Source organism: Syngnathus floridae, chromosome 5, assembly GCF_059516105.1.
Source record: "Syngnathus floridae isolate MCC-2025c chromosome 5, RoL_Sflo_1.0, whole genome shotgun sequence".
Taxonomy (NCBI): domain Eukaryota; kingdom Metazoa; phylum Chordata; class Actinopteri; order Syngnathiformes; family Syngnathidae; genus Syngnathus; species Syngnathus floridae.
The window spans coordinates 2,981,502-3,003,076 of NC_142417.1; the positions used below are offsets into that span (position 1 = coordinate 2,981,502).

Below are 21,575 nucleotides of genomic sequence, written 5' to 3' on the forward strand. Positions count from 1 at the left end.
TTGCTTGGGAGAATTCGTACTTTCCGTCCCAGAGAGAAGTGAAGTTGTGGAGGGCGTTACCGTGACGTATGTGACACGCGCTTTCTTTTTTTTTTTTTTTTTTTTTCCCTGCCCTCTTTGGGGATAAAACCTCTAAGTGTCTCATTTCCAAAATAAATTAAGACCAGATTTATTTATTTTTTTTTTTTACTTAATTCGCTGTAACTGAAGAGCAAAAAAGAAAGCCTGCGCCACGCCCTCCCTCCGCCTACCACTCACACGCACGCGCCTCTCTTCTCGGCCACGCGCTTTTCACCAATTCGCGAGGACATTAAAGTTCCCCGAACGCGCCTCTTTCCTCCGCGGTTTCCTCACTTCCTGGTTTCTTCATCTACTTTTCCGTTCTCGAGGTGACACGTGGAACCTACAGGGCTGTAAGTTCCCACGGCAGTCCACACGATCGTGTCCAATTGTGGTCACGCGCACGGAGCAGTCGCGCGCGTCCACCTGAGTCCGGGAGGGCGCGCGAGACAGCCGACGTACATCCGTGGTTGGACTGGGTCTTGTTTGAGGCTCAGCTTCCACAAAGATTTAACACTCCTGACAGGCATTTTTTTTCCTCAGAGCTGTCTTCTTAAAATCAAAATGGAGATAAAAGGGACATGTGGAAGACCTTTCCACACACCGAGGTGTCTGGCGGCGGCGGCGCCCGCAGGGAGGTCCAAGTTAACCCACCCTGGGAAAGCGATTCTGGCAGGTACGTAAGAATCATTTTCAAACTATCTCACGAAAAAGTGACATAAAATGTCAGATAAAATAACTTACAGTACACTTAGCGCCTTGAAGTCTGTCAAGTACCAGTTGCTTTTTTTCTCTCTTTTTTTTCCTGTTTGTTGTCTTTGATGGGTTGTTGTTTTTTCTTAGGTTGAGACTTTTGCCAAAACTATCAAATTAAATTACGCAATATTTCCAGGAGGTAAATAAACATAAATAAATAATAATAAATAAATGCCTTGAGATAAGAGTGTATTTCGTTCCACCATCACGCTAATATCTCAAATCATTTCAATGAATGGAAATGCACTCAATCCGATCCACTTCAGAGAAGGATCAGTGCGTCTTTTCAGGAGGCTTTATCGGAATTTAACAATGTCATTTTATGAAATGCTGTATCAGTCTCCGTCAGCAAGGGCACGATGCCATTTAATGCTTTTAGAGAGGAGTGATATGCATTATATGAGGGGCAGGCCCTTGGACAAAGAAGCAGTTATTAGGTTTTTTTTTCCTGGGGTGATATTTACGAATGGGGGCGGAGTTTATTTGTAAAAACACTTTGAATAATCCGACCATGTTACTCATACAATTTTGGACTGTAATGGTAATCATCTTTGTAATCAGATGCTGTCACTGTATCTAGATCATCTTTAAAATGATGCAGGGAAATTCACAGCGGTTCATTTGGTACGCCTCGGTCCTGCTGTTTTGGTTAGCGACAGTGATCAAATGGACTCGGTAGTTACCGATTTAATGTCTGTCATGTTTTTTTTTTTTTGGAGCGATGCATTCATTCCTCTAAAATGAATGACGTGTTGTCATTGCTGCCAAAGAAGATTGTTTTAAAATACAGAGATGAGTGTTTTGGATGATGATTTTGTCAAGTGCACATCAGTCCTTGTTGTGGAGACCGCCCACCGTGCTGTTGATCAGTGTGCTGCAGCACTTCCAGGTGATTGGAGTGGCAACTTCAGCGGGGTTCCTTTGTGGCAGGAACATGCTGATTTTGCGTGCGTGTGTCGACACAATATAAATATGTCAAGGATAGGTGTGAATCAAATTTGAACCTCATCATGACTATCTTTAGTTTTTTTCCATTTTGCTATACAGATCCTTTATTAGCTAGCGTGCCTAATAATCTGCTAAGTCCACGCTTGACACAGTTGTGGCTTTCTATGGAATGTGCCCATGTTGCTTGATGCCATCCTGTGGGGAATCTTTCCCCTCCCCCTCGGCCGCCAGCCCTGAGCAGCCTGATTGACTGGCTCGGGTCCCGTGTCGCCCCCCCTCCCTCTCTCGCTGTAGCTCGTTTCCAGACTGTCCGTCCGGTTTTGCAACGGCAGCAGCGTTGCAACTCCTGTGGGCCTCCCTGTCCAAGATGTCCAGATAAAACCTGATTTGGGTTGAGAATGACGCTGCATCTCCTCTCCAGCGCCGGTTAGTGTTGTCTGTTTGGAAGGAGAAGACTTTCGAGTGCATGCCTGAGGGCTCCGGGTAGTCAAAGCAAGAAGTAGAAGGTCAAGTCTTAATGCACTACATTTGCTGTCATTGCTGTCAGCTTCTCTGCTGATGGTTGAAGTTGGGACACCAAACAAGAGCGGGCGACTTTCAGGCCTGAGGGCAGAGAGGCGGAAGAACAAAATGGACTTAAGATTTGTTGGCCTTTCTGTGAGAGATGGAAAAAACGTTTTTGTGGAAATGCCATGTTTCCTCATTTTTTTTTTGTGCTGGGTTCACCCTCAGGCAGCATGGCAGCCTGAGTGCTCGTCTCCTCTCGGGCTCAGAGAGCTCGTCAAAGCGTGCGCCGTCATTCAAGCAAGCTTGTCGGCCATTTTCAATGGAAGTGACTCAGCTCAATCATGTTTATTTGTTGTGGACCTTTTTATGTTAACTCTTGACCGCGCTGACCATGATCTTATCAAAGCAGTGATTTATTGTGATTTTTAAGATCAATATTGTGATTTTTAAGATCGTCTAAAAAGAACGATTCTAGTCAACTAGCCATCGAGAAGAATCCATGATCCAAGAGGGGAGGGAGCGTTGCCCGGCCGGCCGGGACATAGGAAGCCGAAAAGGCCACACAGAGATGAATAATTCTTTTCATCTTCCATGACGCTGTAAATATTAAGAATCTATTTATAGGAAGCCTTTCCTCTGGCTTTATTCTTCGCCGTTAAATATGAACCATAATAACATTTTCCTCCATTCTCATCCTAAGAGAATTGGAAATGAGCAACATGTGGATTAATAATAAATCACTATTGCTCCTTTTTAATTGGCTGGTAGGTTTAAAGAATTAAATGCAGCCCTTCTATGCTGTGTTTAGAGATGGATTGATAGAGTCCGATATTTTTCCATTTCTCATCCAAACGGCCTGTTTGTGTGTATCTGACAAGGCATTTTTTTTTTTCAACTCTGCCTCTTTGCACGCAATATCACTCCCAGTGCCATTTCCATTTTTTCTGGCGTAATAGCAAGTGTCAAGGATCTATGTGGACGCATCGATTTTATGACCGAGCGGAGGATGGGAAGGTGCAGCAGCAGAGGTTGACGATAAAGATTAATGGCCGTTGGGCGCATGTAGCCCACGTTTGGCACTCCAGTGTGTTTGTGCGATTGTGTGCCAGATAGAAAACGCAGAGCACATGTAGTGGGCAGCTCACACCATTCGTCACGTTGTTTGTTTTCTTCCCTGCTCATGAATGAGCTCAATTGTTTTCTCTTTCCCGAGACGCAGCCACCCAATTAGGCCACGCCACGTCATCACAAACTGTGGGGACCATCATGTGGCTTGTATTAACCTTCTGGGGACTGGCGGGTTATGGTGGCGAACATCACGAGGGTCACCAACGTGTTGATTCCAGGAATGGGAGCTTGTATGTTGGGTGTGTCAGGAAAGTTCCAAGACTGGTGTCATTAAAGATGTATCCAAATTGCAACATAATTAAGGTTCCCATGTCAGGAAAGTTCCAGGACTGGTGTCGTGAACGCTATACAATATGTCCAAATGATTGAGTTTTCCGCTCATCGTGTAATGGACCAGCCTAAAAACTGTGAATGGGAATTTTGTGAACCCAAATAAATAGACCTGCGCAATCTTTTCCGAAAAAAAATCATAATATTGTTGCTTATTCTGATCACGTAGTAGTTCACTCAATGCACTGGGCTCTTCACAATTTATGTGAGGCTTTTATACCGGCTGGCGTCTATTTTTACCACATCACTTAATTGGATTGAAGTCACAGACATCTTCTCTTATCGATTTCCCTTAAATGAAATCAGTTCATCCTCCAGATGGGATGATTAAGTTGATAGCGGTAACGATATGCTGAGCAAACGTGATTTAGCCACGTCACAATATTGGGAATTCACTTGCGTGTTGTGATTTCATTTTCAACATTTTGTGATCTCTCTGCTTATGTGTGTGTCAGCAGATAATGTGTCTGTGTTTTTGTGTGTGTGTCATTGAGTTAATGGAGGGTCTTGGGCTGTGTAATGGAGCCCCCCCCCCCCTTCCCTCGGCAGGCTGCATGATTTAATTAATGTCATCCTTCTCTGTGTCCTCCCTCCTTCCCGTGTGGATTGCGAGGTTTAGACGGCAAGCTCCCCGTGTCCATTTATGCTTCCATATTTCCAAGCATTCTCAAACGTAATAAACCCCAAATGTCCTCCGTGTGACTGCTCTGAGTGGTTTGGCCGTGGGTTTGATTTTTTTTCAACCAGCTCAAGTCATTTTCCAACCATCTATGACGTCATGGCACCTTGTTGTCATGCAGGCAGGCACAGGCCATACAGCCTGAAGCTAAGCTAAGCAAGGCTGCTAAGCTAACAGCCAATTTTGACGTCTTTTTTGGGGGGGGATTTGATAAGAGTTGTTGAATTTTCAGGCGGAATCGCTGGCGGCATCGAGATTTGCATCACCTTCCCCACCGAGTATGTGAAGACCCAACTGCAGCTGGACGAGAAGGCCAACCCTCCCAAATACAGAGGAATTGGTGAGTTTAAGGAAAAATAAGGGTTTGTTTTCGCCGTATCCGTTCAAACATCGTAAAAAGTATACAGTATTAAACAAATATATCAAAGTAGCTGTGTTGACTCAGGAGCTCATTATCAAATTTAATTCCCTGCTGTGAATGTTTATGTCGCTTAAGACACAAAAAACACACGAACGTTCACACACACGTTATCTTCTGACGTGCTGCATCTTGGGGAACATGCTAATGAGCGCTCCAGAGTCCTGACAGCTGCTGCCTTTTCTGCTCACTGGTGCGTTGCTTTGGAGCTTTGATAGCTTTTCCTTGTCAACTCTTCAAATGCTTAATAGGTTTGCTAGTTAGCAAATTTTGACTCTACGAAATGAACGAGCCGCCACGGCCATTTTAAATAAATCAATATTACTGATAAATTAAAAAAAACAAAAACAATCTGTGTGTTATTGTTTAGGTGACTGCGTGAGGCAGACAGTGCGGAGTCACGGTGTCCCGGGACTTTACAGAGGACTCAGCTCGCTGCTGTACGGATCCATCCCCAAATCGGCAGTCAGGTATGCAATCAACTCCCCAAACACAAGCGGCTCGTTCATGAACCGATTCAGATGATTACCACGAGACATTGTGGAGACGTTACAACAGCCGCTTTGCATGTTGTGGTAGAAGCTTGCAGCTGGAAGGCGAGAGTAAAAAAAAAAAAAAGGAAGGCTGCCGTCGCTTACCTGGAAGCGTTTGCTCTCACAGTCCAATTATTCAAGTCCATTACCCGCCACGCATAGCCGAAATGCCACGCCGCCACTCTCGAGAGCGATAGTGTTGTTGTTCACGCACAGCCGTGACATTTATCTCCTGTCAAACGCAAACAAAATAAAGCCACAAGGGGGGCGGGGACTGGCTTTCCTGTTTTTCATTTGGCTTTGTTTGCATACCTGCACGATGTGTGTGTGTTGGGGTCGCGCCCGTCCGTGTGATGGAGACAGGTGCAGTCAAGCGGCCACTCAAAGCCAGACGGGGTCTCGGAAGACCAGAAGAGGCTTTGTCAGTTTGTTGATATGATATGGGAACCACGTTTTGACAGAATGAGTTTGACTTAAGAGCGGCGCCATCAACAGACAACTATTTGTCATTGCGGTGGTTTATAAAGCTCATTTTTACAGATGACAAATATTGTGTGTCGACTGCATGGTCACGGAACATATGATGCTATTTAGGCAGTAATATAATCAAGCCAAGAAGAAGTATTTTTTTTTTCCTCCTATGTTCAATTCAATCCACCTCAATGACTTTACTGTGCGACGCCCACTGTCTCGCACCCACCCCTTTTATTCCGTGTTCTCCTCCCCATCCCATTAAGTAATTGCCTGCACACCATCGTGTTGCGCAAAGATTATTCCCCGGGTCATCGGAAAGGCGGGCCGAGCCGAGGATGGACGAGAGAGCAACTGACCTGTTCTACCCTTCAATAATTGATTTGTCACAATATTTAGTCGTCCTTCCCCGGCTGCTCTCTTAAACACTTAATGCACAATAGGACAAAGTTGTGTCGTTGGACATCCAGCCATGAGTCATCCATCTGATAGCACAAAATAGTCAGCACAAAAACACTTTTGAACTATATTTGAGGTTAATCAGACTGAACAAAGCCACATCTGCACTTCTAAGAGGGGGGTGCATACTTTTGCAACCACAATACGTATTTCAGTTCTTTTTTTAAACAAACTTTCTTAAAGAGAAAAAATGATTTGTTCAGGTTGTAGGTCACATGAATGGTGGAAATTATTTCTTGTTTTTGTAGGAATTGACGACTGAAGAGGGGTGTGTAGACTTTTTATATCCAATGTACTTTATGGTGTTAACTAGTACCGGGAAAAAAAAAAGAAAAACATTCCATTAATTTAGGATGATTACAAAATAATAAATTGCTATCCTTGTGAAGACAGAAAGTATTGATTTATTTGGATTGACTCGATCGTGCGGGTGTTTTTAAAGCCCTGAGTGCATTTTTTCATTTCCGCTCCTTTCCTTCGTCCCTTCACTGAAGCTGTCTGACCTTGTACAAAGACCCTCTAATGAAGATTGTTCAGCGCTCTGACGCATCTCGGACTGTCAGCCAGGTTATTACGGCACATCCTAAGAAAGGAAGCCTTGGCCGATTACGTTGGCAGCCGGGAAACAGCTTGACTATCCATTTGAATAAAAAGTGGAATAGGTGCGCTGCCATTTTGTTTTCTTTGCCAGATGTGGGGGAAAGGTATGAAAGTTGCAAATGTGACGACGAGCGCGACAGAAGAGCAGATGTGGAGAGTTAATGAGCTGAGGAAAATTCTGCAAGAACCTGGCAGATGGACTTAAAAAGAAACGCTGGCTATGGACGACTTTAGGGACACTTATTAGGATGGCAAGTAAACAAGTCAAGCTGAGTGGAAGGAAACAACATCAATCTGTTCCCCCTCATCCATTTTTTTTTAAATAGATTTACAGTGCAGCACTTTTTTTTTTTTATACAGCTCATATCGAACCTTATTAAATAGTGACTCGACGCTAAGTGGGTGTTTTTGCTCGTAATGTTTTTCGGGGGCTGTTCTGTGAAACCTACATTTGTTTGTCGTCAGGTTTGGAGTATTTGAGTTCCTCAGTAACCGAGCAAAGGATGAATCGGGTCGACTGGATAGCACTCGAGGGCTGCTGTGTGGACTCGGAGCTGGCGTGATGGAGGCCGTGTTGGTGGTTTGTCCCATGGAAACCATCAAGGTGTGCATTCACCGCATTTAGTGGTAATAACTCAAATGGCGTGACAAAATATATTTATTTTTTCCTCGTCAAGGTTAAATTCATCCATGACCAGACTTCAGCCAACCCCAAGTACAGGGGCTTCTATCACGGAGTCAGAGAGATTGTCAGAGCTCAAGGTACCTGATTAACGCGCCCTCTAGTGGCCGACTTCGGTAGTGCAGCACCACATGAAGCCACATCCCACTGTGAGGATTTTCTTTTTTTTTATGCTTCACTAGGTTTAAGAGGGACCTACCAAGGTCTCACCGCGACCGTGCTTAAACAGGGCTCCAACCAGGCCATACGCTTCTATGTGATGACCTCGCTCAAGAACTGGTACAAAGGTCAGTGTGTCACGCTGTGCTTTATTTAACCAATTATTTCCTATTTATTGTATTTAAAAAGTAAATCAAATGGAGTTTAATGTTAAATAACAGAAGTGTAAATATACATTAGGAATGATACCTAATCTTTTTTTGAGTTTTTTCTCTTTTAACATAATTCTGACAATTCAGTCTACTAAATTATATTTGGAATGGTTCACATGCCACTAGGTGATGACCCCAATAAATCCATCAATCCTGTGGTGACCGGATCCTTCGGAGCTATCGCTGGAGCAGCAAGCGTGTTTGGAAACACTCCACTCGATGTCATCAAGACAAGGATGCAGGTACGAACTTACGAACTTCATTGACGTCATTTGTGTTTGTTGGAGTTGTCGTAACTCGTGTTTCCTTCTCAAGGGTCTCGAAGCACATAAGTACAAGAGCACGATGGACTGCGCGGTCAAGATTCTGCGACACGAAGGCTTAAAAGCGTGAGTCGCCACTGGGTATCAAAAGTTTACACACCCCTCTGTTCTAATTTGAATTCTTTACTCTCATCAAAAGGTTCTATAAGGGGACCGTTCCTCGTCTGGGTCGCGTATGTCTGGATGTGGCCATCGTCTTCATCATCTACGAGGAGGTGGTCAAGGTTCTTAACCGAGTGTGGAAGACGGAGTGAGTTTCCTGCTTCTCTTGCCGCTTCCGAAGCGCACATCCCAATCGGGTATAAATGGAATTAACTTGAATCTTAATGCTTTTTGATCATATTTTAATTTTGTTCGAAGGATACTTGACTCTTAATAACTTTTATTCATCCGTATAAACTACAGTCGCATCCATAAACAAAGCCTTTAATAGAATGAGTTTACTATTTAAAGACACTGCTTATTTTTATGTCTGTTTTTTTAATTCATGATTGTTTCATTCTAAAGTATAAATATATTTTATCTCTGTGTCAGATGCCAAACACGATAATTTATATAGATACGGTTTATTAATAATGAATTAATTATTAATATATTTAGAAGATTAACGTACGTATATTTACTGATTTGAATGTTTCATATCTGTATGTTAAAAACAATGTATTTGCTGTTGTGTTCTCGTCTTTCCCTTCAAAAAAAAAAAATCCAGTCTAGATGTAAATGTGTTTGAAGAAGTTTTAAAAAAAAATCTATTCTCTCCATATCCAATTGCTGTATTTGAAACTTGAGAGGCAACTTGAAGTGCTTTTCACCTGAGCAGGCTGCTGCAGGGTGATTATGGTTTACGTTTTATTGTTTTTTTTTAAATCTTGTTCATCTAGCGTTGCGGTTCTTGTGAAAATGTAGTCGGACATTGCACCAAAAATAAAAGAGCAAAGTTACATCTTGACTTAAATATTATATTCGGATCAAATAGGGCAAATTTGTCATATAAATTTCCGACTCAATTTGTCATGAGAACATGACGCTGCCTGGTTGGCAGGTTGCTTTCAAATAGTTCACTCATGTGCCTTTTGATTAAATATTACTATAAAGTGTATTTAGTGTCTTCTCTCACACTCTGACTGATGTTTTCAATGACATAACAACCCACTTTTTTTTTTTTTATCATTTTCTTGCTTCACTCAGGCTAAAATGTGAATCATTAGTCATTTTCAATCTTGTCAATCTTAACATGACCACCCCGTTATAGTGAAATATAAATTGGTGTAAAAACCTCGAAGAAATTCCAAACATGTTTGTTAAACAGTCATCTTGCTTACTGAATTACGTTGCCAAGATAAAGTCCACCATGATTGAATTAAATTTTAACATTAACCAAAAATGTTCACCCATGACTGTATTCACTTTGACTGATTTGAAAAGTATTACTCGTGTAACATTTCTGACGAATAATTATATTTTAAAAAAATGTCTCCATGCTTAAATGTACTTTGTGATTTATTTTGTTTTATCATTGGGTGTACAGTTAAATAGATTCATTGTCTTCATGAAGCCTTTATGTTGGTTCAATGAAGATGTGTTGTCGATTAAAACCATTTTTTTTTAAATTTACTTTTTAAAAAGAACTTGTTCTGACATATGTTAATTGCTGTATGTTAGGGGTGATGCTGGAATAATTCATGACTTGATCAAACTCGGTTGGCTGATGTTCATGTCATTTGTCAGCTTTTTTTTTTTGTCATGTCTTGTGAAGAAAAGAGGAGAATTGTGTTCAATAAAAACAGTCTTGTAATAGAACCAATGACAATGTAGCAAGAGCTTCATCTTGTGGTGCATCAAACACTGGAGCGATTATCTCCCTCTGGCACTCACCCAGTGATGAGAGAGCGCTCCTCTCCGCACACAATGAGGTTTTATGAGGAGCCTCCATTCATCCCATCATCATTTTGTTCCCTGATGGTGCAGAGATGTTTGATCCAATAAAATGGGCAAAATCTCTCATGGCTCGTTCAGTGTCGGCATTATCAAACCGACGAGCCGGCCTTTGGGAAGAGAGTCTTCCATTGCTATACATGTAAATGCATTAATATTCTATATTTCTTCTATTAGCATCTTTTGTAGTGTTGGCCCACCTGAATTCGTTCACTTTATTTGAATGCGTCAGCAAAATAAATAAATAAATAGCTGAATGAACACACATTGATTTTGAAAAGTATTTCCTAAGCATCCCTGCACTGAGAATACGTATATACAAATTTAAATGACATTTTGCAAAGTGGACTTTGTTACTTTGTCCTACTGACGAATTGATATTAGTAAAAAACCCTGGAGGGAGGGGGAGAGGGAGGGAGGGAGGGAGGGAGAAAGAGAGAGAGAGAGAGAGAGGTACAGTAAAAGTTTGGGAAAGGCAACAATAGCTGCAAAGGGGCGTGTCCCAGGGGCGCATAGAGGAGAGCTGGTGCGCGCTCTTGGTCCACTTTTACGCATCACTAACTTCTCATTGTCACCCATCCCGGAGCAGCGCAATGCTGTGTGGCGCTTTCCCGTAACAAGACCCACGAGGAAAGCCATTTAAAACCATTTTCCACCCCCCGCCACCAACTTAGATTGAAGAAGAAAATCGTGTCATCTTGTGCAGCCGCGTGGAGCACCTTGGTCATGGGTGCGCACCAACGGAGCTCCGCGCGTTTCGGATCTGTCCTGTCACTGTGCGGATGTTTGGCCTTGCTGTGCGGGGTGACGGTGCCTCGAGTGGAGGCCGGCTGCCGGGAGCGGGACAGCCCCAACTGTTGCACCGGGCGGAACAACGACTGCTTCGAGTACACGCGGAGGAAGACGGTGTGCTACTGCGACACGTACTGTCAGAAGACCGGAGACTGCTGCGACGACTACCAGAGTGTGTGCCTAATATCTGGTGAGTCGCCCAAAAACTTTTACTTCGGAACTACTAGAGTTGTGCCATCAATTTGAAAAGTTCAATTCGGTGTTAAAAGGCCTAAAAAAATGTAATTGAAAAATTACTTTTGAAATTCAATTCAGATATACAGTGTTCCTTTAGATATAACTTTAAATCTTTCTTTTTTTTTAAAATAAGATCCATCTATATAATTTTCTAATACTACATAATAATACTTTCTAAGCTACAGTACTGCAGTTTGTAAAAGCCGAGTAAAAAAATTATAAAAACATGATAGTCTAATACGTGAATATTAAGTATATGTTAATGATTAGAACTATGATAAAGTGTGAACAACTAATTCTGCTGCATTATAAGACCGTAAGGGTTCCCAATCTGGCCACCAGGAGGCAGTATAATACAGCCATGCAATTACAAACGAAGAAGACCATTTCTTTTTTTTAATTACTATTATTATTGCAAGTAACTCATCAAGATACTGTAATATTAATCATGGAAAACAAAGACTATACGCCGGTAAGTATTGTAATATAATCATAGTTTTTATTCAAATATCTGTCGCTTAAAGGTTTCTAAAATCGCCAATGTCGACGCTAACATTTTAAAATAGGTGTGTTATCAACCTTCTTTCTCATTCATGATGTCACAATCACAATGTAAAAAAAGAAAACCGTTGTTGGATTTGCAGAAGAATCAGACCTGGTGTAAAACTAATCCATAACATTTGCCTTTTCTATGGCTGTACAAAATGCCACTCGCCTTGGAAAAAAATGGAAGAAATGTGTCATACTGCAAGTTTTTTTTAATTTAAAAAGTCACAATTTCAAAGAAAAAAAATGATGTCACAATACTCACTTGTTAAAATGTTCTGTGGCCATAGTCTGCTTTTGTCGTTGAAGAAAATAAATAAATCAGACCTTTTCGTGATATTGCAATTCTAAGACAAAATGCAGTATTTTTTTTCCCAAAAATGCCACATTACAAAATATTCACTCATTGTTTCCTTTCAGTGGGACCTTAAAATTCCTTTGTGGTACTAGTTATAGAATATCTGCACGATGTGGTGCACCGGTTCAAAATGCAGCGCACCATTGATGTCAGTGCGTGAAGGCATGCAATTTTAGTCGTGGAAAGTCAGAAAATGGCCCAAAAGCAAGTTTGGGGTCATTAGGCTGAAATCATGCTGCTGACTGATGCTATATAAGGACAAAGGAGTGCACGGGTGCCATGGAAACATATGGCCAAAGATGGTTAGGATTACAGTAGGGAAGGGTAAAAAAGTAGCGAGCGAGGGCTGCTCTCGTCTCTCGTGGAGTGTGTGGAAAGCTCTCATTGTGTGGACATTGGAGGGATTGTGTGTCGCTGTATGTTGTGTCTTAAGTGCTCACTAACAAGCACCTGCAGGGAACAATGGTGGATTTCAAGCGGTCTTAAAACACCGGCGAGCCCCTCTAGTTAAGGAAGCACACACAACCTTTATGTATGCACACTCAACCTTGGCTTGACCCATGCTGGATCAAAAATACAGAAATTGACTGTAAAACCGAAAAACAACATTCTCATTACATTTCCAAGGATGCCAAGATAGCAGTACATATTAAAGAAATAGAGCCATAACAATAATCTGGAAGGAAGCTGTGATAAAACTGAACACCTAAACCATGGACGGAATATCTTTGGTTGCTCAAGGATTTGAGTTTGATAAGATAGTCTGCTGTATCTTGACAGTAAAAAAAAAAAAAAAACTTTGACTTCCTGTGTGCTACATGTCATGTCCTTGGCTCTGTTCCACACGAGACTCCACCTGGACTCATCAGATTCCGTTGCTGCAGGTCTGGTCTTCATCAACATCTCTCTGGCGGAGCTAGAGGGTGGTACGGAGGGGCACTGCCTCCCCTTCGCCAAATATGATTGGACTACTCCCAAGTGTCAGCCCAGATATTCCATGTAAAACCCATCGTGAATCAGTATTTTGAATACATTAAGGGGTTTGTAAAAAACAACCCCCTTGGCCCCCTCGAGGAAAAAAAATCCTAGCTCTGCCAATGGCGGCAGCTGCAACTCTAGCATTGTTTTTTCAGTTGGATGGCATCACGGCCATCTTGTTTGACACCGTTACTCGTTTGGCAGTAGGACATTACGATGCTTGTGTGTGCATGTGGACCAAGGGTGGGAAAACCTTTTAAGTTGTGACCTAGCGATTAATATATTGTTGATATGTGAACGCTCGCAACGAGCCGGTTCGTTTCCATGGCTAGCGAGCGGCTAGCACTAGTAGCTAGCATTATCCAAATGAATAAGTTGATAAATCAGTGTGCACGTAGACCAGGAACCTGATTTGATTTTTGTGTCAGAATCAATTGTTACGAAACCTCGGTCCAGTGATGCAAGACAAAATGGTGGTGCCTGGTAGTTGACTTCTCACTCATCTGGCACGTCTGCTTCTCTTCTCCCCTACGGGGAAATGTTGTCACGTCCTGACCCGGACGTTGACTCCTCGCTCTTCCTGCCTTCCATCCCACACGTTCCCGTCTTTGGATGTTTTTACCTCGAAGCCTTGAAACGGGCCAGCTGGACCAACAGCTACACGCTCCAACTGCGCTCCACGCATGTTTCTGCTTGTAAAATCACTTTTTTGTTTTCATTTCTTCAAACGGCTTGCTTGTTTTCAAGAAGCCACTATTGCATCACACTTTTTCAACATCCTAATGGGAGCCTTTGGTCGAGCAGTAGTTGTGGGTACTTCGAAGTAGTTGTAGAGTCTCATAACCAAGGTGAGATTGATTCTAACCTTCACGATGGTTCTTGAACACACCTCACATAGGTTTGAGTCTTGTTGTTTTGTCAGGAAACATTTACGTATGTGCTAACCTGTCATTCGCCTTGTAGTTGGCCCCCGTGTCTCTGGCTGGGAGGGTGTCTCGGGATTTTTTTTTTTTTTTTTAGGGGGTCTGTTGTCCTCCTGAGAACAGCTGGACATCTGGGTCCCATCAGAGAAGGGGGTGTTCAAAAAAGGGACAGATGGAGGGAAAGAAGAAGGTGATTAAGGGACAAGGAGATAAAGCAAATTGTCCGATAAGGCCTTTGTCACGGCAACCTAAAATGGAAGCAGAGCCAGCCGAAACGAGGCACAATTATCGCAAAGTGCGACTGCCGATGTTTGCGACAAGGCGGAAGACAAAATTGCCATTTCACAATGTTTGTGTGAACCTCTGCCAGGGAGAATTACTGGAAGTGCCCTGAAGCAACCCTCTATTATTATTTCTCTCCGTGCGGACTAAAAACACTCTTGCCTTGTCACGTTTGTTTGAGTTTGTTTATCTAAGCGTCGTGTTTTGGTTCATCTCAAATAAAACTCGTTATTTTTAAACGTATTTTTGTGTCTGAACACAATATTGCACATTTAAGCAAGCAGAAGTATTTTCTCGCTAAGAATGAAGCATTTAATTGGGCAATGAATGGGATTTAATAAAAATACCTATAAGGTCAGACTAACATTGCAACATTGATGATTTGGCATTGGACATTGTGATTTCCTGGGAATCACTTTTACTACAGCGAGTTATAATTTGTGTCAGGTCAAGCATAACTTTCATAAGAATTGTATATATTTTGTGGAGCGATTTTTCTTTTAATTATTATTATTTTTGTATGTTCTCCAATTCTGGAAGGACCCTCATGGCAAACAAAATGTACCTATTTGTTTTAGAGCGTGCTGCCAAAATGTTTCAAATGAGGGCTAATTATTTTGGGAGAGTGTAGGGGGGTGCTTGACACGCTGACAAAAACCACTTGTTTTCTCCACGCGGGGTGAGAGGTCAGAGGTGGTGGCCGTGAGCCGAGCGGCGGGTCAGACTGTTAGCAGGGTTTATCACGTGGGTGGCGACTCTTGTCTCTTGTCGCACTGCTCGTACCAGAAACAGAGCGCAGGACCACCGCGGCTAGGCAATTACCTCCTGACCTCCGGTGGGCCTGGCTCACAAGGCGCCATGCTGGTGCAGGGGGGTTGGGGGGGAGGTGGGCTCACCCCCCCTACCCCCTTCCTGGAGTGCGGGAACTCGCCGACCCTATCCATTTCATCGTACGCCCTTTTCACCAAAGACCCTAATTGGCCGTGTGGCCCTCGGTGAAGAGAAACAAAGTGTGTGTGTGTTGGATCAGAAGAAGAATGAGGAGCAAGTTGGCTCCAGATGAATCCAAATGGAGGTACAAGTGTGTTTTCCAGTGATGACTGCAATTGGAATGAGCCCGAGCGCTCTGACAAATGAGTGTGCTGTGAGGTGATCTGGGAAAGGCACCCGGACGGCCGGCCGGACGGACGGACGGCCAGCCGGGTGTCAGGTGGGCAGCACTAATGTGCAGGAATGCAGAGATTCCACAGTGGCTTTGTGGACTGGCTGTGTCACCGAGACAGCCGCCCCCCTGACAGCACCATGGGAATGAACAGAGCGTGGCGGCACCTTGAAAGCGCTCTCACACACACACACACACACACAATGAAGATGGAGTGGTCACGCGGGGAGTCCCTCCATAGTTTGGGGTTCTTCATCTTCTCCTTCCCCCGGATGCACCTGCTCCCCTCATTGTCCGTTTGCTGCTCAGAGAAATTTATCACAGTGATTTTACCCTAATGCACTTTATTTTTTTTTAATTTAATTGGCATCACATTCTATTAAATAATTATTAAGATAATTAAGATTAATTATTAAGATTGACTATCAATTTGATGAAATGACAGATGGATCATTTTCACCTCTGATCGGACCAATCGGATCTAAAATAGGTCATTGAAATTATTGCCTGAATGAAATTTGGTTGTACAAACAATCCAGCAAGTTTAAAAAAAAAAAAAAATACACACTTTCAAAGAAACCAGGAGCACAAAAATCAATCATTGTGAACCTCCTCTCACCTTCTTCGTTTGTGTTTATGACGTGCGTACTTCCTGGTCGGATGCCGCTGATTTCCCGCTGGAGCTGCTTAACTTTGATCAATACCACTTCCTCTTCGGATTGATATAATTGGTTAATTGGGCCTGATTGTTGCTGCTGTGTGCTCAAGTGTGCTCACCATCAGGGTCTTATTTGGTCAATTACAACATTCAGCACTACACACACACGCTAGACGTTTCATTCCCAAGCCCTCGAGTGTGTCCATTTTTTACTGATCTCTGTTTCCATGCGATTCCCTAGCAGCCATCGACTGTGGGGTGGGCTCCTGGGGTCCCTGGTCACCGTGTACGTCTCCGTGCGGGGTGGGAAGCACGGAAAGGAGTCGCCAAGTGTCTGTCCCGCCTCGAAACGGGGGGACGCCTTGCCCGGATCTCAAACAGCGCCGCGGCTGCTTCGGAAACAACCAGATATGCAGTTCGGCGAAAGGTGAGCCGGTCGCTCTGTTAAGTATTAATGCTCTGCTTTGCTTTGGGCGATGTTTAGTTCTGTTACACATTTACCGTATCGGCCGCAGCTGAGTTGAATCATTTTCCTCGGGAATGTGCAGAACTTCTCGATAAACATTGACAACTCAGGCGGCAGAATTATTCCCAAAATCCAAATGAGGATTGTTCAAGTAATTACAATTCAATCCCAAGTCGCGGATGAAATTGCCTTGTTTGTTTCTTCTTTGCATTTCCGCCATCTCCTTCACCACCTCCAGACGTGGCGAAGATCCTTCCGGATTCCTTCAAGAGGAACTTTAAGGATCCTTGGAGGAGGCCTCACATGCTGGTGAAGGAGGAGAAGGCCAGGTAAGGTTGATGAGCTTCTGTCTGAATTGCATATAAACAATTTATGTCTCCTTTTCGCACTGCACTTGGTGAGGAGCTTTGGTCTAGCAGAAAGAAGCAAGGATGCTTTTCTTCTTTGGAGCCTTGAGCTTGCTTTGACTGCAAAATGAACAGTATCCATCGTGAACTGACCTTTGCTGATAAAGCTGGTGTAATCCAGATTTAAAAAAAAAAAAGAAAGTACAGCCGTCCTTCTTGGATGTGGTCTTTGCTGTGATTGCAGATGTTCTCAGAGAGCAGGATGTAAAGTCATGGCCGTTCTCCAAGAAGCTGATTAAAAGTGACATTGGACTCGCGTGTTTTCCCCCGCTATCAGGGCCTTGGACGCACATTACTCAAGAAAATGAGACATTCATGGATGAGGAAAGGGATTAAAAGCCTCCTCCGGTGCATTAGAAGGTCCCTGATGTTGTCAGGAACCTGACATAGATAATAAGCTGGAACGTCAGTGACGCAATCTGATTTACGGAAAGATGGGAGGGAATTAGCCTCTCGGTCAACTTAGCCAACATTTGGCAAATTGTTGGAGTTGGAAAAAAGAGAGAGCTTGTTTTCAAGAAACCAATCAGGATTAAAGCCAAGTGGATTTTTCTTTCTTTTTTTTTTTTTTTTTTTAAATCAAGTTGTGTGCGCAAAATTCAATCGCATAGTTCATTTGTATCAAATATTCCAAAAATGATATTTTCCTGACTAAATTGAAATTTACAAGGCTAATAGAATAAATATTGCACGAATGAAACTGAGACGGATGTCAAAATATTACCAGAAAAAAATGAGATATTAATTTTAAAATTTTAGTACTAATAGTGGCTGTTAGCACATTATTAGTGAAACGTATTCTTTAAAAATACATTTTTTTTGTGTTATTTAAAGGTGTTTTAAAATTCTCCTCTTCTCTTCTAACTTTATTCCTTCATCAATTTAATAAAATAAAAAAAATTAAAATAATAAAAAATTCTTAGCCAGAAAAGCCGCTATGTGTTCCAGCTATTCCGCTACAGATGATGCAGTTGACGAAAAATAAGACTTGACTATTCATTTTTTTAGTCCTTGTCAGAATAGACGTTTCAACAAAGGAGAAAAAAAGAAATAAAAGTGTTTTCTCCGAGCAATAGGGACCATGTTTTGCGACAGATGACTGAATGAGAGACAAAACAAATCAGAGTAGGAGTACAAAGCGTCTGCCAGAGAACACGTTATTATTGTCTGCCGAGCGTTGTTGATATTAGGATATGCTGCAGGTGACATGACACCGCTGGATCACCTTCAAATGACGCTGCGCTGTTATCGGAGCCTCCATTTTTCTTTTGTCTGCCCGGGGGCGCCATTAAATCACAGCTTGCTGCGTTGGTGCCAAGTTCAACCGCTCGCTCCTTTTATCGTCGTGTGTGGAAAAACGCCACCTTTACGTGCTTGATTCATTCAGTCACTTATGTGTAAATTTTTTTTTGCAGCTATTGTGTGTATTTGAGGGTGAAACAAGCCAGTGCGGCTTGCAAACTGAAATTGTGGAGTGCCCAGCTGGTGAGAGAGAGGCTGGTTTGCGCAGAATGCCAGAGTGACGCCATGTCCAAGTCAGAGCGATGTGGAGGAGACGGCTTGGAGGGCACCAGGTGAACCAAACTCTTGATACGTTTTCAAGATAGGTGTATAAAATCGGCATCGTGAATAAGGACTAAAAAAAAAAATGACCGAAAAGGTTTGTAGTCCAAAGTTTTGAGATGCGTCTTTTTTTTTGTCTAGAACCTTCTGGTCCGCAGCTTCCGCCGTAGGCTGCCACGGGTCATGGGTGCGAGAGTCTTCGTCCCAAGTCTGCCGATGCCCCCCTTACTCTGTCCTCTTTGTGTGAACGCCACACGTCCACGTGGAAGGAGCCACCGCGTTGTCCTCGACAGCTCCTGCAAAACGGTGTCCTGCAAAAAGTCCCGGATGGGTTTACTCAAGGAGATCAGCAGCATCCTGCCACTTTTTTTTTTTTTTTTTTTTTAATCATCCACCTCATATTCTGTACTGTATGGCTTACTCCACACGCAGCTAACCTTGCAAATAACCTTCAAAATTTTACCGCCACCTATTTTTTTTCTTCTCCAAAGCACAGCAACCTCTGTATATTTTCACCTCCCTGCTATCTACCTCCATAAATGCAAGTGCGTTTTAATAATGTATAAATATGCAGAAATATATGATTTAGCTTTATACATTTCCTACTCTCGATCGCCATGTGTTGCGTAACGGAGCGACATGTTTTTTTTTTTGTATCGACGTGATTTTACACCAAACGGCAGCGACTGCGCTAACATTACGACCCCATTGGCTGCTTCAGTGCCCAACGTTTTGCTCTCCGTGTCAATACAGTGGAACCTCTAAAACGAAATCGGCAAAGGGAGAACGATCAGAGAACAGCGTCAACATAATGATGACAAAAAAAAGAAAAACAAGTCCACAGTCGTCGCCATGTCTTCTCATTGGCCATCAAGGGTGAGTACACCTTTTATTGTTTAATTCGAACACTTCTTTTTACAAAAAACGTGACAAAAACTCGTGTCGCGATTATGTTTTGAATCTCGATATCAACACCGCTCAAAGCGCGTAGAGGTTCCACTGTATTTCTAATCACCTAAAAGCAAAAAAAAAATAAAATCAGGAATGAGCAGCAATCTCTCAGGTGTTTCGATATTGTTTCCTGACCCTTAACACGACCTTTCCGGCGGCCGCGGCAGCCTCATTTACCCAAAATGTCGTTTGTGAAGCTCCCACGCCGGCCGGACCCAGCTGTCAGCGGCTCAATAAATATTCGAAGAGTTGGTTAGTTAGTTTTACAAGAGTGCTAGTCGGCAAGTGTAAGATGCGGCTGAATAAATAATCACTCCGTCCCACTATTGACAGACAGCCTGGACGTACTGGCAGGTTTTGTTGCCGGGCAACCATGGCAATCACCGCTTACCACTTACGACCACCTAATTGTGGAAATAGGGCTGCCATGGCTGTTGGATACGGTGTGCAAATGTAGACAAACCATCCAGGCCTATTACCTTTTTTAATTTTTTTTTTTATTGATGACACTTAAAGGTCAGACACAGCACTTCTTCTCTATACTTGTGGGGTTTTGTGTTCGTGCGTGTGTGTGTGTTTTCTTTTCCTTGGAAGAAATAGCAGATTAACATAACATTCCTGACTTGAACAACACAGGTCATTCAAGCGCAGGAATTCCAAATACCAAACACACACACACACACGGGCGTGTGCACATACTCGCGCACCTACACACATACCAGAAAGTTCCTTAAAGTGAAAAACTGTGATTTGTTGTTCTCTCGCTACATATTTGTGTATTTGTTTATTTATTATAAAACAATGACTTTGTTAGCGCAGCGCAGAAATCCTTTGTACCCTGACCATTAGTGAAAATAAACGAGTCGTATATTTTGTTGTTGTTTTGGCCTGGAAACCTCTGTGAGTTATTTTTCTGAGCGAATGAACGTTTTCGGTTTAAAGGGACCTTGTCTTCACTCCTGCTTGTTTTTGCTCGTTCATCCACTTGAACTTCACCTCCTTCAGTAATCTTTACCTGACAACTACACAACTGGCCTCAGTCAGCACAACTCTTCTCTCTTTCTGCACCAGCACCCTCAGCCCCCCCCCCCCCTTCCCCCTGAACCACTACTGCTAACCCGCCTTCCAAAGGGCAGGAAGGCCCATCTCTGGCTCGTTGCCTGATGGGCTCCGACAGCAGTGTGTTCTGGGATTAGGCGGCGTGAAAGGGGGGCATTCCAGTACCAGCGGCCTTTGTGACACTGTTTGGTTTTGACAAGACAGCTGTTCAAAGGCCTCTTGACCCCGCGCACGGCGTGAAGGGAAAGCATTCAGGGGGTGACTTCCGTTTATTGTTTTTGTTGGTGGTGGCTGTGCCATGACAGTAGTCACCACCTGTATTTGCATCACCTCTTTCTCGCCATCACCTTCTATCCATCTGTCCATCCTTGTGTGTGTTTTTGTAATATTTTTATGAATTGTAATATAACAATATACAACTAATTTTGCATGAGTGCAGTTTTACTACAGCTGCCATATTTGTATTGTGCTGACTTTAAATGTCATTGTCCGGATTAAACAGTCCAGTAAGTCAATGTTCTGCCATGTGTTCATTTTGGGTTCCACTGTTGACCACTAGATGGCAACACAGACTGTAGCTTGATTAAATTTGACCAAATCAAACAAGTACAATAGTTCCAAAATATTTACATTTCAAAAAAGAGACTATGAAAAATGACAAACGTGGTCCTAATGTTGGCCAATTTTTTTAATTTTTTTTTTGCATTGTGGAAGGAAAAGAAACTGCTGTAAATGCTCTCAAACCACGTCTAATTAAATAGAATATTTTAATATGGTGGATTTGACTTCTTGTAGGGGGTGTTTGAAAGGAAACAGCAGCAATGGAGGGGGTTATTGCAAATGGTTTTAACTTGCGGTTGCCTTGTGAACAGCACAGCCGAGCCATCAATATTAACAATACCTGCTTGCATTAGCAGACATGTTGTTAGAGGGGCCTTTCAGCTCGGGGCCCCTCAATTTAGCCGGTCCCCCGTCAGGTTCGCTATGTGTGTT

The 21,575-nt window shown here is 42.9% G+C and overlaps 2 protein-coding genes across 4 annotated transcripts; both read left to right on the plus strand.

Annotated features, from left to right (window-relative positions):
• Positions 1-245: 245 nt before the first annotated feature.
• LOC148397446 (tricarboxylate transport protein B, mitochondrial) lies at positions 246-10,069 on the plus strand. Of its 2 annotated transcripts, XM_088375494.1 has the most exons (10): positions 246-413; positions 604-736; positions 4,641-4,748; positions 5,197-5,296; positions 7,355-7,493; positions 7,567-7,651; positions 7,754-7,858; positions 8,069-8,184; positions 8,258-8,331; positions 8,405-10,069. In XM_088375494.1, exons 2-10 carry the CDS (start codon positions 625-627, stop codon positions 8,517-8,519), a joined length of 954 nt encoding a protein of 317 aa, XP_088231620.1. In that variant the 5' UTR covers positions 246-413; positions 604-624; the 3' UTR covers positions 8,520-10,069. The 2 variants fall into 2 exon arrangements, with proteins under 2 accessions (XP_088231620.1, XP_088231621.1); XM_088375495.1 differs by lacking the exon at positions 246-413 and having other exon boundaries at positions 420-736.
• Positions 10,070-10,702: 633 nt separating this feature from the next.
• On the plus strand, positions 10,703-20,418 carry LOC148397447 (somatomedin-B and thrombospondin type-1 domain-containing protein). 2 transcript variants are annotated; one of them, XM_088376985.1, is made up of 5 exons: positions 10,703-11,182; positions 16,378-16,563; positions 16,841-16,931; positions 18,425-18,583; positions 18,714-20,418. In XM_088376985.1, the coding sequence occupies exons 1-5, from the start codon at positions 10,927-10,929 to the stop codon at positions 18,817-18,819; spliced, it is 798 nt and encodes a 265-aa protein (XP_088233111.1). In that variant the 5' UTR covers positions 10,703-10,926; the 3' UTR covers positions 18,820-20,418. The 2 variants fall into 2 exon arrangements, with proteins under 2 accessions (XP_088233111.1, XP_088233112.1); XM_088376986.1 differs by having other exon boundaries at positions 16,381-16,563.
• Positions 20,419-21,575: the final 1,157 nt, after the last annotated feature.

Coding starts and splice junctions, on each gene's coding strand:
- LOC148397446 (XM_088375494.1), top strand. CDS start 625: ATGGAGATAAAAGGGACATGTGGAAGACCTTTCCACACACCGAGGTGT. Junction 7,494..7,566: donor GTCCCATGGAAACCATCAAG/GTGTGCATTCAC, acceptor TTCCTCGTCAAG/GTTAAATTCATCCATGACCA. Junction 7,652..7,753: donor AGAGATTGTCAGAGCTCAAG/GTACCTGATTAA, acceptor ATGCTTCACTAG/GTTTAAGAGGGACCTACCAA.
- LOC148397447 (XM_088376985.1), top strand. CDS start 10,927: ATGGGTGCGCACCAACGGAGCTCCGCGCGTTTCGGATCTGTCCTGTCA. Junction 16,564..16,840: donor GATATGCAGTTCGGCGAAAG/GTGAGCCGGTCG, acceptor CACCACCTCCAG/ACGTGGCGAAGATCCTTCCG. Junction 18,584..18,713: donor GACGGCTTGGAGGGCACCAG/GTGAACCAAACT, acceptor TTTTTTGTCTAG/AACCTTCTGGTCCGCAGCTT.